The 17,500-nt window shown below is 43.9% G+C and overlaps 2 protein-coding genes across 3 annotated transcripts in view; one reads left to right on the top strand and one right to left on the bottom strand.

The window, feature by feature from the left end:
• LOC110169140 (bcl-2-like protein 1) overlaps positions 1 to 5,094 on the top strand; it is an 18,781-nt gene extending 13,687 nt beyond the window's left edge. Inside the window, 2 exon segments of the mRNA XM_020934652.2 lie at positions 4,398 to 4,511; positions 4,513 to 5,094. Of these exon segments, the coding sequence (XP_020790311.2) occupies positions 4,398 to 4,511; positions 4,513 to 4,686 (288 nt within the window). The 3' untranslated portion in view covers positions 4,687 to 5,094.
• A 2,565-nt stretch (positions 5,095 to 7,659) lies between these two features.
• Positions 7,660 to 17,500, bottom strand: part of LOC110169144 (cytochrome c oxidase subunit 4 isoform 2, mitochondrial) — a 10,579-nt gene continuing 738 nt past the window's right edge. Inside the window, exons 1-5 of one of the 2 annotated variants that reach the window (XM_055165608.1) lie at positions 13,948 to 14,100; positions 12,314 to 12,419; positions 10,307 to 10,477; positions 8,815 to 8,946; positions 7,660 to 7,910 (exon numbers count right to left, since the gene is read on the bottom strand). In XM_055165608.1, the coding sequence (XP_055021583.1) occupies positions 7,777 to 7,910; positions 8,815 to 8,946; positions 10,307 to 10,477; positions 12,314 to 12,419 (543 nt within the window). In that variant the 5' untranslated portion in view covers positions 13,948 to 14,100 and the 3' untranslated portion in view covers positions 7,660 to 7,776. Of the gene's footprint in view, positions 7,911 to 8,814; positions 8,947 to 10,306; positions 10,478 to 12,313; positions 12,420 to 13,947; positions 14,101 to 17,500 lie in introns of those variants that run through there. The other variant, XM_020934656.2, reaches the window with a different exon arrangement.

The following is a 17,500-nucleotide window of genomic DNA, read 5'->3' on the forward strand; positions in this document are numbered from 1 at the left end:
AAACAGAACTAAACCAGGACTAAACCAGAACTAAACCAGGTCTAAACCAGGACTAAACCAGAACTAAACCAGGTCTAAACCAGGTCTAAACCAGAACTAAACCAGGTCTAAACCAGGTCTAAACCAGAACTAAACCAGGTCTAAACCAGGTCTAAACCAGAACTAAACCAGGTCTAAACCAGGTCTAAACCAGAACTAAACCAGGTCTAAACCAGGACTAAACCAGAACTAAACCAGGTCTAAACCAGGTCTAAACCAGAACTAAACCAGGTCTAAACCAGGTCTAAACCAGAACTAAACCAGGTCTAAACCAGGTCTAGACTTGGTCTGTTTTGGGGGAGTGATGTTATTTTTCTTTTTCCAGTTAATGATGAATAAAGTCTGACCTCCTCCTCCTCCACTTCTCTTTCTCTCTTTCTCTCTTTCTCTCTTTCTTTCTCTCTTTCTCTTGGTGTCATTTCTTTTCTTCTCCTTCAGTCACTCGTTCTCTCACCTTAAAGCAGCAAATCTGACCCCAGAGACCTTCACTCCTCCGTCATCCCTCCATCACCCCTCCCTCCCTCTCCTCTTTATCTCCCTCCTTCATCTCTCCATCCTCTGTCCACGATTGATTTTTGTTCCTTTGCCTGTTTATGCATCTTTCATTGTTCTCTCCATCCCTTTATCTCTCTCTCTCTCTTCATCTCTTCTTTATCTCTCTCTCTCATCCCTCTTTTATGTTCATGCACACACCTCTCTCTCTCTCTCTCCTTCTCTCTCTCCTCTCTCTCTCCTTCTCTCTCTCCTCTCTCTCTCTCTCTCTCTCTCTCTCTCTCTCTCTCTCTCTCTCTCTCTCTCTCTCTCTCTCTCTCTCTCTCTCTCTCTCTCTCTCTCTCTTCTCTCTCTCTCTCTCTCTCTCTCTCTCTCTCTCTCTCTCTCTCTCTCTCTCTCCTCTCTCTCTCTCTCTCTCTCTCTCTCTCTCTCTCTCTCTCTCTCTCTCTCTCTCTCTCTCTCTCTCTCTCTCTCTCTCTCTCTCTCTCTCTCTCTCTCTCTCTCTCTCTCTCTCTCTCTCTCTCTCTCTCTCTCTCTCTCTCTCTCTCTCTCTCTCTCTCTCTCTCTCTCTCTCTCTCTCTCTCTCTCTCTCTCTCTCTCTCTCTCTCTCTCTCTCTCTCTCTCTCTCTCTCTCTCTCTCTCTCTCTCTCTCTCTCTCTCTCTCTCTCTCTCTCTCTCTCTCTCTCTCTCTCTCTCTCTCTCTCTCTCTCTCTCTCTCTCTCTCTCTCTCTCTTCTCTCTCTCTCTCTCTCTCTCTCTCTCTCTCTCTCTCTCTCTCTCTCTCTCTCTCTCTCTCTCTCTCTCTCTCTCTCTCTCTCTCTCTCTCTCTCTCTCTCTCTCTCTCTCTCTCTCTCTCTCTCTCTCTCTCTCTCTCTCTCTCTCTCTCTCTCTCTCTCTCTCTCTCTCTCTCTCCTCTGTCCTTTTGCTCTGATTGATTTTTGTCGTTTGTTTTCATCCTCTCGTTCTCTTTTCTCTTTCTCCTTTTCTCTTTTCTCTTTTCTCTCGTTTTTATTTTTTTAATATTAAATGTTTTAAAACTTTCAAACCAAACTCGTCTCCTGTCAGTCTGCTCCTGTCAGTCTGGTCGTGTGAGTCTGGTCCTGTCAGTCTGGTCGTGTGAGTGGTCCTGTCAGTCTGGTCGTGTGAGTCTGGTCCTGTCAGTCTGGTCGTGTGAGTCTGCTCCTGTCAGTCTGCTCCTGTCAGTCTGGTCCTGTCAGTCTGGTCGTGCGAGTCTGGTCGTGCGAGTGTGGTCGTGCGAGTCTGGTCGTCTGGTCGTGCGAGTCTGGTCGTCTGGTCGTGCGAGTCTGGTCCTGTCAGTCTGGTCGTGCGAGTCTGGTCGTGCGAGTCTGGTCCTGTCAGTCTGCTACTGTCAGTCTGGTCGTGCGAGTCTGGTCGTGTGAGTCTGGTCGTCTGGTTGTGCGAGTCTGGTCGTCTGGTTGTGCGAGTCTGGTCGTGCGAGTCTGGTCGTGTGACTGCGGTGTTTAGAGATTTTTCTGGAAGGGCGTCTGAGTTTATTTTGAGTCCAAGTTTTTTTCTGTCCAGATAAACTGAGTTTCTGCTTGAAGCTCTGGTCACATGACTCGGTGTGTGTGTGTGTGTGTGTGTGTGAGGCTCAAAGGCACAAAGGCAGTGTTTACAGAGGGACAGACCCGAGTGAACCACAACAACAACACAAACACACAAAAAACACAAAAAACACAAAACAACACAAAAAACACAAAAAACACAAACACACAAAAAACACAAAACAACACAAAAAACACAAACACACAAAAGTCTGAGCCCCAGAAGTTTTTCTGCTTTGAACAGCGCCTTTGTGAGCGGCGGGGGCGGGGCTAAGTGAGTGATGTGGGCGGGGCTAACTGTGGATGATTAGTTCCACCCTGTGACATCATCAGGTGGAGCTCCTCTGTGTTTTTAAAGTCTCCAGGTAAACGTCGTTTTTATGCCCCATATTTACAGTCGTATGCAAATGAGGCGTGATTTATGCAAATGAGGCGTGATTTATGCAAATGTGCGACTTAACGAGCTCCATTAAATCAGAGGCTAAATTAAAGCGTCTGGACGTCACGTGACTCTGGAGCTTCAGCCAAACAAACGTCGTTTACTCAGAGGCACCGATCCGGCCGCGTCAGGTCCGATACCGATACCGATACCATGGACTGAAGTATCTGCGGACGCTCGATACAAACCGATACCAGAGACTGAAGAGTCACATGTTTAAATGTAAACGAAACACAAACGAGCCAAACGTCAGATTTAATTTATTTTTATTTTATTTATGTGAATCAAAGTTCAGATTCTGACACATACACACATACACACACACACACATTACACACACACACACACACACACACACACACACACACACACACACACATACACACAAACACACACACAGTATATCATATATATAATCCCACCTGATTCTTGTGTTCAGTCTCAGTTTGTGTGTGTGTGTGTGTGTGTGTGTGTGTGTGTGTGTGTGTTGTGTGTGTGTGTGTGTGTGTGTGTGTGTGTGTGTGTGTGTGTGTGTGTGTGTGTGTGTGTGTGTGTGTGTGTGTGTGTGTGTGTGTGTGTGTGTGTGTTTTGTTTCTGGTGTAACTCTGGAGCAACAGCGTCTGATGAACGAGGAGTCAAGAAAATGAGATTTAAACCTGAGAGTCAGACCTGGTTTAGTCCTGGTTTAGACCTGGTTTAGACCTGGTTTAGTCCTGGTTTAGACCTGGTTTAGTCCTGGTTTAGTACCTGGTTTAGACCTGGTTTTAGTCCTGGTTTAGACCTGGTTTAGACCTGGTTTAGTCCTGGTTTAGACCTGGTTTAGACCTGGTTTAGACCTGGTTTAGTCCTGGTTTAGACCTGGTTTAGACCTGGTTTAGTCCTGGTTTAGTCCTGGTTTAGACCTGGTTTGTACCTGGTTTAGACCTGGTTTAGTCCTGGTTTAGACCTGGTTTAGTCCTGGTTTAGTCCTGGTTTAGAGTCCTGGTTTAGTCCTGGTTTAGTCCTGGTTTAGACCTGGTTTAGACCTGGTTTTAGTCCTGGTTTAGTCCTGGTTTAGACCTGGTTTTAGACCTGGTTTAGACCTGGTTTAGACCTGGTTTAGTCCTGGTTTAGACCTGGTTTAGTCCTGGTTTAGTCCTGGTTTAGACCTGGTTTAGACCTGGTTTAGTCCTGGTTTAGTCCTGGTTTAGTAGACCTGGTTTAGACCTGGTTTAGTCCTGGTTTAGACCTGGTCCTGGTTTAGTCCTGGTTTAGTCCTGGTTTAGTCCTGGTTTAGTCCTGGTTTAGTTCTCGTGTTTCTTTGTGTGACTCAGTTCCAGGAAGTGAAGGGGGCGGAGCTTCTGTAGAAATGACTCGTGTTTGTGTCGCATGTTCCATCATAGAACTTTAGTCATCAGAACATGTGACCAGGACCAGGACCGGACCAGGACCGGACCAGGACCGGACCAGGACCGGACCAGGACCGGACCAGGACCGGACCAGGATTGGACCAGGATTTACACACATGGGAATAGAACAGAAAGTTCACATGAAATAAAAAGCACTTTGTCTTGTGCACTGATTCAGTCCTGGACTAGACCTGGACTAGACCTGGACTAGACCTGGACTAGACCTGGACTAGACCTGGACTAGACCTGGACTAGACCTGGTTTATTTGTTTAAATGTGTTGAATCTTTGGGACTTTTTCCTTTTGGGGTTCAGGAGAGTCACAGCACAAAGTACAAGTACAAGTACAAGTACAAGTACAAGTACAAGTACAAGTACACGCCCTGTACAGTACAAATACTTGATGTGAACCCTCAGGTCCACCTGGTGATGTCATGTGGTGTAACCCTGTGGTGTTTGTGGTGTTTCTGGTCCAGGCTCGTTTCGCTCAGATCTACGGCGACGACGCGGCGGCTCAGACTCGTCGATCTGAGGAGCGTTTTAAGAAGTGGCTCTTCGCCGGGATGACGCTGGTCACCGGGGTCGTGGTGGGGTCACTGCTCGCCCAGAGACGCCTGTGAGAGAGAGAGAGACCCGGTCCAGACCCGGTCCAGACCCGGTCCAGACCCGGTCCAGACCCGGTCCAGACCCGGACCCGAGCTGCTCCTGATTCTGGACTCTTTCTTTCTTTTCTTCTGTTTCTTTGGACTGAAATTTGTTTCCTGAAAATGAAAGATTCTGATGGAAAATCTCTTAAATTATTTTAAACGTGTGAAGCTTCGACGGTCCAGATGTTCTGGTTGGTCCAGATGTTCTGGTTGGTCCAGATGTTCTGGTTGGTCCAGATGTTCTGGTTGGTCCAGATGTTCTGGTTGGTCCAGATGTTCTTCTTCTTCTTCTTCTTCTTCTGATGGTCGTGTTGGCGTCTGCGGCGTCGCCAGCAGGAGGCGCACGGACACAACAGTTTACACAAACACACGTGTTCACGGGGTTTAGTTTTACAGACGTCACAGCTGCAGGTCACTATGAAAGCACCTGTCACTGCACCTGTCACTGCACCTGTCACTGCACCTGTCACTGCACCTGTCACTGCACCTGTCACTGCACCTGTCTGAATAAAGTGTCTCGTCTTCATCGTCTTCGTCCATCTGGTGTTTTACAGTGAATCGGTGACACGTCTCGTCCGTCTCTCCTCTTTTCTCATCACTCACTTCAGACCCTCTCTCTCTCTCTCTTTCTTTCTCTTTCTTCCCTTCGTTCTCTTCCTCTTCACTCCATCTCTCCTCTTCTCCTTCGCTCTTTACTGTTTTCCTCCCTCCCTTTTTCTCTCACAGCTGCTTCGTCCAGTGAATCATGTTTTAGTTCAGTTTCTTTGTCACTCACCTGTCACTCACCTGTCATTCACCTGTCACTCACCTGTCACTCACCTGTCACTCACCTGTCACTCACCTGTCACTCACGTTTAGACTGAAGAGAGGGAGAAAAAGAAAAGAGGGAAACACTGGGGTGGGAGAGAAGAGAAGGAGGCACCTGTCACTCACCTGAAGGAGACGGATCTAGACGAGCTTTGGGACCTGGAGGAGGAGAAGAAGAGGAAGAGGAAGAGGAAGAGGAGGAGGAGGAGGAGGAGGAGGAAGAGGAGATGTGATGTTCCTTCGACATTCCAGAATCCAGTGAATCTATTTTTGTAAATCGTTTTGTTCGACGCTGCTGCAGGAACCTGCCCCCCCCCCCCCCCGCAGGAGCGTGCACGAGGGGCAGGAGCGTGCACGAGGGGCAGGAGCGTGCACGTTTGAGTGTGCACGAGGGGCAGGAGCGTGCACGAGGGGAGGAGCGTGCACGAGGGCAGGAGCGTGCACGTTTGAGTGTGCACGAGGGGCAGGAGCGTGCACGTTTGAGTGTGCACGTGAGGCAGTGAGATGTTTTGTAAAAACTTCATCCACATGAGTCGAAACAAAGTCCAAGTCCAAATTCTTGTTTTTTAAAAAATTGAATCAAATAAAATATTTTTTTTTTCTGATTTTTATTTTTTTGTTTTGGTTCAAATAAAAAACAGAAAAGTGAAAAACTCTTTAAAATCATGATTCAGACCTTTTTAAATTTCCCATCATCCTTTGCTCTCGTGTTGAGTTTCACAAACTGAAAACACTGTTCCACCTGGTGATGTCATCGTGTGGTGATACAGGAAGTGCTCCACTGTGTTTTTAAACTCCACACTTCACCTTCACTAGAATCACCTGGAACATTTCAGATCTGCTCTGAGCTCAAAAGGAGCTGAGCACTTGATGACATCACAAGGTGGAGCAGAGCATCTGGAGACAGATGGAGTTGTTTAACTCTTTATTCTGAGTTTGACAGTAGAACAAGTTTCATCTCGTGTGGATTGAGTTTTTCAGTTTTTATAAATAAATGTAGTAATTTAAACGGTTAGTTTAGCACCTTAGTTTAGTCACATATTTAAGATGAAACTTTTGGATTTCTGCTGTCGGAGCGAGAGACTCAAACACTCAGACGCTCAGAGACTCAGAGACTCTGAGTCTCTCGAACATTAAAACACAACTAAAATAACCCGTGTTTGTGCTTTATTTATTGTGCCTGTGTTTTAAATGAAGCACATGTTTAAATAAATGATCATGTGCACGAGTCCAGACACACACTCTACACACACACACACACACACACTCTACACACACACACAAACACACACACACACACTCTACTCTACACACACACACACACACACACACACACACACACACACACACTCTACACACACACACTCTACACACACACACAAACTCTACACACAGACACACACTCAAACACGTCTGTCTGTTGGACAAACTGATTGTTTTAGTTAAAAAAACTGAAAAAGTGACGACACAGACTCACGTTCGTCTCTGCAGAATAATTCTCCTTAACTACGACTCGTTTCAATATTTTATTTTTACCAACTTCCACAGAAACGTGGACGTCCCAGTTTTATTTTGAAAATCCCTCAGGCAGAGGCAGAACATGCAACAGTAGAATATTTGTGTGACCAGGCTCCAGTTCACACTTTTACTCCAGAACCTGTAAAAACACTCAGGTTTTATTGTGACCCGAGTTTGAGACAGTCGGGTCACGTCGGGTCGTCATGGTGATTTCAGACGCAGCGATGCTCAGGGGAAAAACTATATTATTTAATTAAAAATGTTTGACTTGTCCAGATGAATCTACTCAAAAGAGTTTTGACATTTTGTTTCTTATTTGAAATGTAGAAAAATATATTTTCATATTTTACGTTCAAAAACTCTGTTTGTAAATAATTTTAAGTGAAATTGACTCAAATCATGATCAAAGTTTAAAACTAGATTTTGTTTTTTACCGTGTGGGACGAGATGAGATTTTAAAATATTTGATAAAAGCAAAAATTGTGAATGTTTCTGTTGCTTTAATTTAATTTTCCAGTTTTGCTGTGAGGAACTCGTCTTGAGAATCTGTTACACCAAATTTAAACACTTTTTTTCCTCTAAAGTAAAATATAAAAGGAAAAAAAAAAACTTGGACAAAACTCATCCCAACATTGAGTTTCTTTTGTGCAGGGACGAGATCTCAGGAGAACTTTCCTCTTTTGTACAGACAGTTTCAGGTTTTGTCTGAAACTTCAGAGCAGCTCAGCGCCCCCTGCTGGACTCAGGAGAAAAACTCAGGCAGGACTCAGAGAGGACGGTTTATTAAAGCGGCACAGAACAGGTTTAATTTTTACACAAGGTTTAGAACAGGACTGACCCCTGACCCCCGGAGCTGCCCCCTGACCTCCGACCCCGGCTCAGGTCACTTCCACTGCTTCTTCTCGTAGTCCCATTTAGCGGAGAAACCCTGGACGGGACTGACCCTCATGTCCAACATCCTCTGCACCTGCTGCTGCTGCCACTCGGGCTCAAAGGTGCGAGGGGCCGGAGGGTAAACTGAGGACCACAAACACAAACCAGATTAAAACTAAAAAAACAAACACAAATGTGATTTAAAACAGAAACAGGAGACGACACAGACTCATCCTGTAGATGATTAAAGACGGAGCAGAACAGAGACGAGGAAACAGGATGAAACACACACACACACACACACACACACACACTAAAACCTAAAGCTGAATATCATGAAAAGGTTTTCTGTTTGTGTCCCTCGTTTCACAAAGTCAAGTCTCCTGTGTGTTTCCATTTAAAGGCTGAGGAAACATTTACACAAGAGTCTGATGCTGCTGAAGGAGCAGTGAGAAAAAAAACTAACACCTTAAAGGTTCTATAAAGACTTTTAATGTGTAAAGTCGAGGTGAAGATGTTTTAACACGACCTGAAGCTCCTGTTAGAACATCACCACCTCAAGACCAAGAAGAAGAGAAACGACAGAATCAGAGACACAGACTCAAATATAAAAACACCTTTTACACTTTAGTCTAAAGTTTATCCTCCTGTTTTATATCAAGAGTAAACTGGACCTGACTGGACCTGACTGGACCTGACTGGACCTGACTGGACCTGACTGGACCTGGACTGGACCTGGCTGGACCTGGCTGGACCTGGCGCCTGAACATCTCAGACTGAAACTGAAGTTTAGAAAAATCTATCAAACTAAAATAAATGTGCTGATAAAACCAGAACTAAAAGAAGCTGTCAGTGATTCAATGTGTTTGTTTGTTTGATTTCAGAGCCTCAGTTTGAGGGTTTGACACCTGCTCGTCTCCATGGAGACGTGACTTCTGTGTCTCAAGTGTTTGGAGACGAGCGTCTGAATCTGAGACTCAGAGTTTGGACCAAAGTTGAACATTTTCATTTTGAGTTTTAAATGTTTAAATGTGAAGCAGAAACTGACCGTAGATCCTCTGCCACCAGACGACCAGCCCCGTGAAGCCCAAGAAGATGAAGACTCCTCCAAGAACCGTCTTCCACTCAGCCGAAGGACGCTTCATCTCTGCGAACGTCTGATCGAACGAAATACGATACACTGGAGAAAGAGGAAAGAGGAGAAAGAGAAGAAAGAGGAGAAAGAGGAGGAGGTGTTTTTAATCATTTTGTCTCTGGTCATAAAAATAATTTTAGACAAACTCGGTGCTTGAGAAATATAACGAGTTAAAGTCCAAAGTCCAGCCATAAAAAGTGAAACAGCAGCTTCAGGTGAAGAGTCGCCCGGGGAGACGGGGGGGGGCGAGGCGCCCTCTGGTGGACGGGTCGGGGCGAGGCGCCCTCTGGTGGACGGGTCGGGGCGAGGCGCCCTCTGGTGGACGGGTCGGGGCGAGGCGCCCTCTGGTGGACGGGTCGGGTGTTTCACTTCATATTTTAATGTCCAGGTAAAAAACATTTGTTTGTGTCACTGGACAAATGTTTGAGTGAACAGTTTGTTGGTTTAAAGAGACACTGGGGGTGAGGAGGGTTAAGTGTCTTGCTCAAGGACACAACCGCACCAACAAACCGAGCCACTGCAGACTCCGCCCTGTTCAGTTTTAGTGGAGCTGCTGGAGTCACAGTAACAGTTGAACACAGGAAAATCCCACACGTTTTACTGACTACAGTAACAGTTTCAAATCTCCATCAGCTGCAGAAACTAAGTTCAAAAATATTTGATGAAGTAATAAAAACAGAAGAACATTAGAGCCCAGATCTGATCAGTTTAGAATCAAAACACCAAAATCTGCCCGTGTGTGTGTGAAGAAACTGTAGAAGAGTTTATGTAGAGAACAGAGACTCTGGTCTGAGTGTGGAGCTGGACACGACGACTCTGGACGTACACCAACATTTCACTTGAATAAAAACTCAAAACACACATTTGTTGTTTTTTCTGACGGCTCGACTAAATGTTTCTAAAAGCTCCTGAAGCACAAACAGATTTAACCCATGTTCTGTTGTTCTTGCGTTGTTCTGTTGTGTTGTTCTCGTGTTTGTTTGTTTATTCTGAGTCTGTTACATCTACAAAACTCCAAACGCTCTGATCCACCTGGTGATGTCATCAAGTGAACATTTTGTCTTTAGTTCAGTCCAGATCAACGTCTCCAGAACTGAAATGTTCCAGATGATTCTAGTGAAGGTGAAGTGTGGAGTTTAAAAACACAGTGGAGCACTTCCTGTATCACCACACGATGACATCACGAGGTGGAACAGAGTGTTTTCAGTCTAAGAAGAACTCGTGTTTTGTTTCATTCACATTTAACACAACTCCAGGAAACAGCAGAACAGAGCAGAGGATTATGGGACATGTAGTGCACCTGGTCTCACCGAACATAAAACAACAACAACAATAATAATAACAATAATAATAATAATAATAATAATAATAATAATAATAATCATCATAAAAGCGTGTTCCTTACGTGCGATCTTTTCCTCGTTGCTCAGCTGTTTCCAGGAGCCTTTCTCTTTCTCCTTCAGACTTTTGTCTCCTGCGTTCAGCTCCAGTCTGAAGGGACGATCGGGCAGAGGGACGTCCCTCCTGTTCCAGTACAACGGCTTGGACATGTCCGCCACCTGAGACACGTCTGGAGCTGAAGACACAGACACAGAGACATGAGACACAGAGACACGAGACACAGAGACACGAGAGACAGAGACACAGAGACACAGAGAGACACAGAGACACAGAGACACAGACACAGAGACACAGACACAGAGACACAGAGACACAGAGAGACACGAGACACAGAGACACAGACACAGAGACACAGAGACACACAGAGACACAGAGACACAGAGACACAGAGAGACACAGAGACACAGAGAGACACAGAGACACAGAGACACAGAGACACAGAGACACAGAGACACAGAGACACAGAGACACAGAGACACAGAGACACAGAGACACAGAGACACAGAGACACAGAGACACAGAGACACAGAGACACAGAGACACAGAGACACAGAGACACAGAGACACAGAGACACAGAGACACAGAGACACAGAGACACGAGAGACACAGAGACACGAGACACAGAGACACAGAGACACAGAGACACAGACACAGAGACACAGACACAGAGACACAGAGACACAGAGACACAGACACAGAGACACAGAGACACAGAGACACAGAGACACAGAGACACAGAGACACAGAGACACAGAGACACAGAGACACGAAGACACAGAGACACAGAGACACAGAGACACAGACACAGACACAGAGACACAGAGAGACACAGAGACACAGAGACACAGACACAGAGACACAGAGACACAGAGACACAGAGAGACACAGAGACACAGAGACACAGAGACACAGAGACACAGAGACACAGAGACACAGAGACACAGACACGAGACACAGAGACACAGACACAGAGACACAGAGACACGAGACACAGACACAGAGACACGAGACACATGACACAGAGACGAGACACAGAGACACGAGACACAGAGACACAGACACGAGACACAGACACAGAGACACAGAGACACAGAGACACAGAGACACGAGACACAGAGACACGAGACACAGAGACACAGAGACACAGAGACACAGAGACACAGAGACACATGACACAGAGACACGAGACACAGACACAGAGACACGAGACACAGAGACACAGAGACACAGAGACACGAGACACAGAGACACGTCTGGAGCTGAAGACACAGAGCCAGTGTCCCCTTTCCACCCGTCTCTGTGTCCCTCTCTGCGTTCCCGTCTCCCTCTCTCTGTCTCCGTGTCCCCATCCATCCCCGTCCTTTTGTCTCTCAGCGTCCCCGTCCATCCCCGTCCGCCTATCTCTCTGTCCCCATCCCCGCCCATCCTTCTGTCTCCGTCTCTCTGCGTCCCCGTCCTTCAGTGTCCCTCTGCGTCCCCGTCCTTCAGTGTCCCTCTGCGTCCCCGTCCTTCAGTGTCCCTCTCTCCCCTGTCCCCGTCCGTCCCCGTCCCCGTTCTGTCCCTCTGCGTCCCCGTCCTTCTGTCCCTCTCGTCCCCGTCGTCCCCTGTCCTCTCTGTCCCTCTGCGTCCCCGTCCTTCTGTCCCCGTCCTTCAGTGTCTCCTCTGTCGTCCCCGTCCTTCAGTGTCCCTCTGCGTCCCTCTGCGTCCCCGTCCTTCTGTCTCTCTGCGTCCCCGTCCTTCTGTCCCTCTGCGTCCCCGTCCTTCTGTCCCTCTGCGTCCCCGTCCTTCTGTCCCTCTGTCGTCCCCGTCCTGTCCTCTGTCCCTCCTGTCCTGTCCCCGTCCCTCCTCTCTGTCCTCTCTGCGTCCCGTCCTCCCTCTCCTTCAGTGTCCCTCTGCGTCCCCGTCCTTCTGTCCCTCTGCGTCCCCGTCCTTCTGTCTCTCTGCGTCCCCGTCCTTCAGTGTCCCTCTGCGTCCCCGTCCTTCAGTCCCTCTGCGTCCCTGCGTCCTCACCGTGTCCGTGGTGCGCGGTCCTGACGCCGCTCGTGTTCGTACACACCGCGGGGGTCGCGCGCTTCGCCAGGAGGCCGCCGACGCGCCCGGACACCAACCGCAACATCTGCCGGGAGACAAAGGTCAAATCACAACCATATAAAAAGGTCAAAGGTCATTTTTGTCCTCATAAAAAAAGACAATAAAATTAAAACAGGACGAGGATTTATAATCAAACACTCGGCTGTAAAAGCAAACACAAAGTTCACCTCAGACACTGCTCCACCAAAAACTAAAACAAGTTCCTCACGTTTTTATTTCATCTACAGTTTGAGTTCAATTAAATGTTCCAAATGAGGCTTTAATTTTAAGATTTAACTCTGAGATATTTAAATCTAACTTCAAACTCTCCAGGTTCAAATATTCTGTTACACAATAAATTGAAATAACTGCTCTAAACCAAAGAAAATCACTTATATTAAACTTTATATTAAGTATTATCCCTGCGTCAAACTACAGGTGAGCAGAGTTTTCCTGATGCTAAGTGTGGCACAAATGTGACTTTTATTTAAATATCTCAGAGTTAAGATAATAATCCTACTTTAAACTCCGGCTTAAAGTATCTGTTTACACTGCGAGTTAAAACTGTTTTAAACTAGTATAAAGGTCAGATAAAAAACAAAAAAAACATGCTGGCGCTACCAGAATAAAGTCGTAACATTTCCACATTAAAGTCATAATATTATGAGAATAAAGTTGTGTCAAAATAAAGTGTTAATATCAGGAGAACATCAGCGGCTCGTGGAGAATCTGGAGCATTTTGTAAAAGAGAAGAATCTGTGTATCATTCGTTCATTCGACTGAACCAGGACTGAATCAGGACTAAACCAGGTCCAGAACCAAACCAGAAAGACCAGGACTGAGACCGGGACCAGACCAGGACTGAAAACGGTTTAGTCCTAGTTTAGTCCTGGTTTAAGTCACGGAAATGACGTTTCTGTGACTTTAAAATGCAATGCAGGACTGAACCGGGACTGAACCGGGACTGAACCGGGACTGAACCGGGACTGAACCGGGACTGAACCGGGACTGAACCGGGACTGAACCGTTTTCAGTCCTGGTCTGGTCCCGGCCTCAGTCCCAGTCTCGGTCCGGGTCTCAGTCTTGGTCCCTGACTCAGTCCTTGTCTAAGTCCTGGTCTCAGTCCCGGTCTGGTCTCGGACCTGGTTTAGACCTGGTTCAGTCCTGGTTCAGTCCTGGTTCAGTCCGGAGGCACAAACGAAGAAAATTGTAGTTGATTTTTCTTATTTTTGGTTTTATATTGAAAAACAAGGTTCTTCTTCTGCCGCATTTTTCACTTTGACTTTGATTTTATTACGACTTTATTCCTGTAAAATTATGATTTTATTCTCATGGCGCCAGCATATTTTTTTTTTAATCTGACCCATATACTCCGTCGTACTAAACCAAAGAAAATTATTTATATTAAAGTTTAGAACCGACTTTGTTTTTAGCCCCGCAACAAACTGCAGCTTAGCATTAGCATTAGCATTAGCATTAGCATTAGCATTAGCATTAGCATTAGCCTGGTGCTAACCGCGGCGCAGATCGGACTTTCATTTAAATATCTCCGCGTTAAAGATAAAAATTCCTACTTGAGACTCTCCGGGTGAAAGCGCAGGTCGGTGCTCTTCAGTCTGAGTGTTGTGTGTCGGGTTTGCTGTGGTTTAATCGCTGGTTTTGTGAGTTTTTTGTGTGTTTTTTGTGTGTTTTGTTGGACCTGTGGATTAAACTGATGATTTTCACCTGCGCCATTTTACGAGCCGCGGGAAAAAGTTTAACACAATAAAATGAAACATAAAACTAAAATAACTATAATAAAATATACAGTATTTATTTAGTCATGGATTAATCTGCTGCTAATATTAAAACTAAACTATTAAAGTGGAATTTACTGATTATAAATTTAGAATCGACCGTTCCGAATGACGTCATTAAACTTTTTATTATTTTTTTTATTTTTCTCTCTAAATATATTGTATTTATTTAGTCATGGATTAATCTGCTGCTAGTATATAAAACTATAAACTATAAAAATGTATGATGATAAAATTAGTTTTAACTGGTCACTGTTCTGCGTGACGTCATTACGCTATTTTTATTTTATTTATTTTATTTTTTGCAAATGTTATAATACAAACACATTGGTAATGTTAATTAGTCAAGTAAATGAGTAAATAAGAGTTCGGACATGAGCCATGTAAATTACAAACAAATGTAATAAATTAAAGGTGTTTGCAGTTCACAGTCGGTGACAAATAGAAACTTTTCAGATCTTATGTCATCGGAATGTTTAAAAATCTGAAATGGAGCAAGTGGAGGCAAAATGAAGCTAACAAAATATATTTACAATGATTAAATGCTAATGATTTTATGACATTATAACAAAAAATAAGCAACAATTTAGAATTTCCAAGGTACAAATCTTATTTACTTTGCTTCTCTGTTCAGAAGGATGAAAAAAAAAAAAAATACAGTTTTCTAACCCTAAAATAGTATTTGGGATTTACAAAGTATAATTTATGATGAAATGTGTAATATATCTGTAGGTGAAGTGAAAAACTGTTGTGAGTTGAGGATTTGTCCAGTAAAACCTCAAAATATTGATTTTGTTTTTGTACAAATGTTCAGTGTTTCTGATAATCTCGTCTCAAACAAACAAATAATGTAAAACACAATTGTAAGTCACAGTAGTTTTCATTTCCAGCTGCCTCCACTCCACAGTTTAGAACATTTTACATGTTTACAGTTTTTCAAAAGGTCAGTCATTTTATTTTAAAGATCAGAGACTTTAGAGAAGATTTATGATTATAATATAAAGTAATATTTGATTTATTTTATTTTTATTTAGTCACGTTTTAAAATCTGCTTTTCTCTTATTTTTCACCAGAGGGCGCCACAGTCAACTAGTTCAGCTTTTTATTTTTTATTTTATTTTATTTTATTTTATTGCAGATGCCCTTCCCTCCTGAACCAGCCACAGTGTGAACAGAAGAAAAGTGTCTGGCCCAGGAGCACAACAGCAGAGTTTGTTTAGGTGAGTCTTTGGCTTCAAACACAAACACAGAAATAAGTTTAAAATGTTTAAACTTATTTTCTGCAGCTCAAAGAATGTCGACGTTCATCAGCAATTAAAAATAATAATACAAATAATAATTAGGAAAATCTTAGTAACAGAAAATTAAAATCCAGTTATTCTCCACAAAAGTCAAAACAAATGTGTGTTTTTGTCACATTCACTTTCTCGTTGATAAAATGTGATTCGCTGCTCACACACAGAGGAAAGAACATCAATAATAATAAATCAATCAATCAATCGACAGTGTGAACAAAAGTGGCATCTGACACAATCTGACACACGGGGAGGGCATCTGACACAAATTCTCTACAGTGAGTTTTCCACACGCACCAGGGCTGTGATATTTCAGAATAAAAATTGAAATTTGAAAAAGCAGAATTATCAAATCTTTAAGTCTGAAACTGTTCACACACGTCAACAAGTGGAGAGTTCAAATTTACACAGAATAAATGTCAACATTTTCTCAGAGTTTCTCTGAGTCACTCTGTTCTAGAGTTAATTTAACATTTGTGTAAAAGTTCATGAAGTAAAACTGGACCAAAGTTCCTGTTTAACCCAAACCCAGAGTTAAATGAAGGTTTAGAGAGTAAACAGATAACACTTTGTAGAGTTATCCTGATTTAACTCAACAACACAGAGCTGTTTTATTTTCACACTTTATTTGAGTTAATTTAAGATGAAATTCTGAACATTAACACAAAGGGAAGTAGAATTAACTTCAACCAAATCAACTCTGGCAAATAACTCCAACACACATTTAACTCTCAAAGAGTTAAAATAACACTTTTTTTCTGATATATTTGACCATGAAATTTTAACCCTCCAGTTTTTTCTGCGTAGGAGATAAAATGTCCAGTGTAAATAAAACAATATTTATTATTTTTATTAAAAACTCAAAGCTCTGTAAACAGGTTCTGAAACGGACGAGCTTCTTGGATTGTTTCTGTTCCTGTTTCAAAGAACTCTGTGAGATTTTGATTTAAAATTCTATAAACTTGATTTAAATAGAACTAAAAACTGTTCCAATACTGATTTATTCTTAATCACAAAAACACTGGACACGTCTCATTTATTTCTGTTCTGATTTGTTGTTTTTGTTCCAGATGATTCTCCAGACAAACGAGCCTCACGCTGGATCCAGTGGCTTTAAACCTAAATGTCTGTGTCTGATCTGAACCGTCTCCCCCTGAGCCCAGCGCCTGCACCTGTCAGGAGTCAGGGCTAGTGCAGCCGCTGCAGCTCAGGACCAGAGTCTGGAGGCTCTGAGCTTCACACGAGACCTGAACGTAAACCGAGACTGAGAAGAACCTGGAGGGTCTGGATCTGGAGACGCAGGGACAGAGGTGACAGGAGGAACTTTTTAAAACTGTAGGAGGCATGTTCTAATGTTCTAATGTTCTAATGTTCTAATATTCTAATGTTCTAATGTTTAATGTTCTAATGTTCTAATGTTTAATGTTCTAATGTTGTTCTGTTGTTCCTGGTCACACTCAGAGCTGGAGTTGTGTTTGTTTGAGTGACTCTTTATTCTGAGTCTGTTACATCTCCTGTACTGAACATTTCTCTGAGATGTTTCGTTCTCGTCTGGAGTCGTTTATTTGAAGAGAACTTGTCCGTTAAAATGATCTTGCATCATCGTTACATCATTTCAACACTTTTTAGTCCTTTTCTGACAGATTTAAATGTTTCGATCTGATATTAAATGTGCAGGTTTGTGAGTTAAACATGTGAATGAAACAAAACATAACTCCAGGAAACCACATGAGAGCAGAGCAGAGCAGAGGATTATGGGACATGTAGTCTCAGTATAAACGACACATCACAGGTGAAAACAAACAAAAACTCAAACCAAACTAAAGCTGTGTATTAAAGTGTGCGGTGTTTGTCCGAGCTGCAGGTGTGTGTGTGACGCTCCCAGATCTACAGCTCCAACATGGCGGAGTCTGGCCCAGGTTCAACTCTGAGTCCTGTTTGACCTCCTGAAGCCACGCGCCACAAACCCGGCTCCAAACCCCCCAGCGCCTCGCCAAAAACCCACCAAAACAACTCGACATGGAGCAGGAAACCGG

The sequence above is a fragment of the Boleophthalmus pectinirostris genome, unplaced genomic scaffold (genome assembly GCF_026225935.1).
Source record: "Boleophthalmus pectinirostris isolate CB_2022bp ecotype Guang Dong unplaced genomic scaffold, ASM2622593v1 HiC_scaffold_8, whole genome shotgun sequence".
Lineage (NCBI taxonomy): Eukaryota > Metazoa > Chordata > Actinopteri > Gobiiformes > Gobiidae > Boleophthalmus > Boleophthalmus pectinirostris.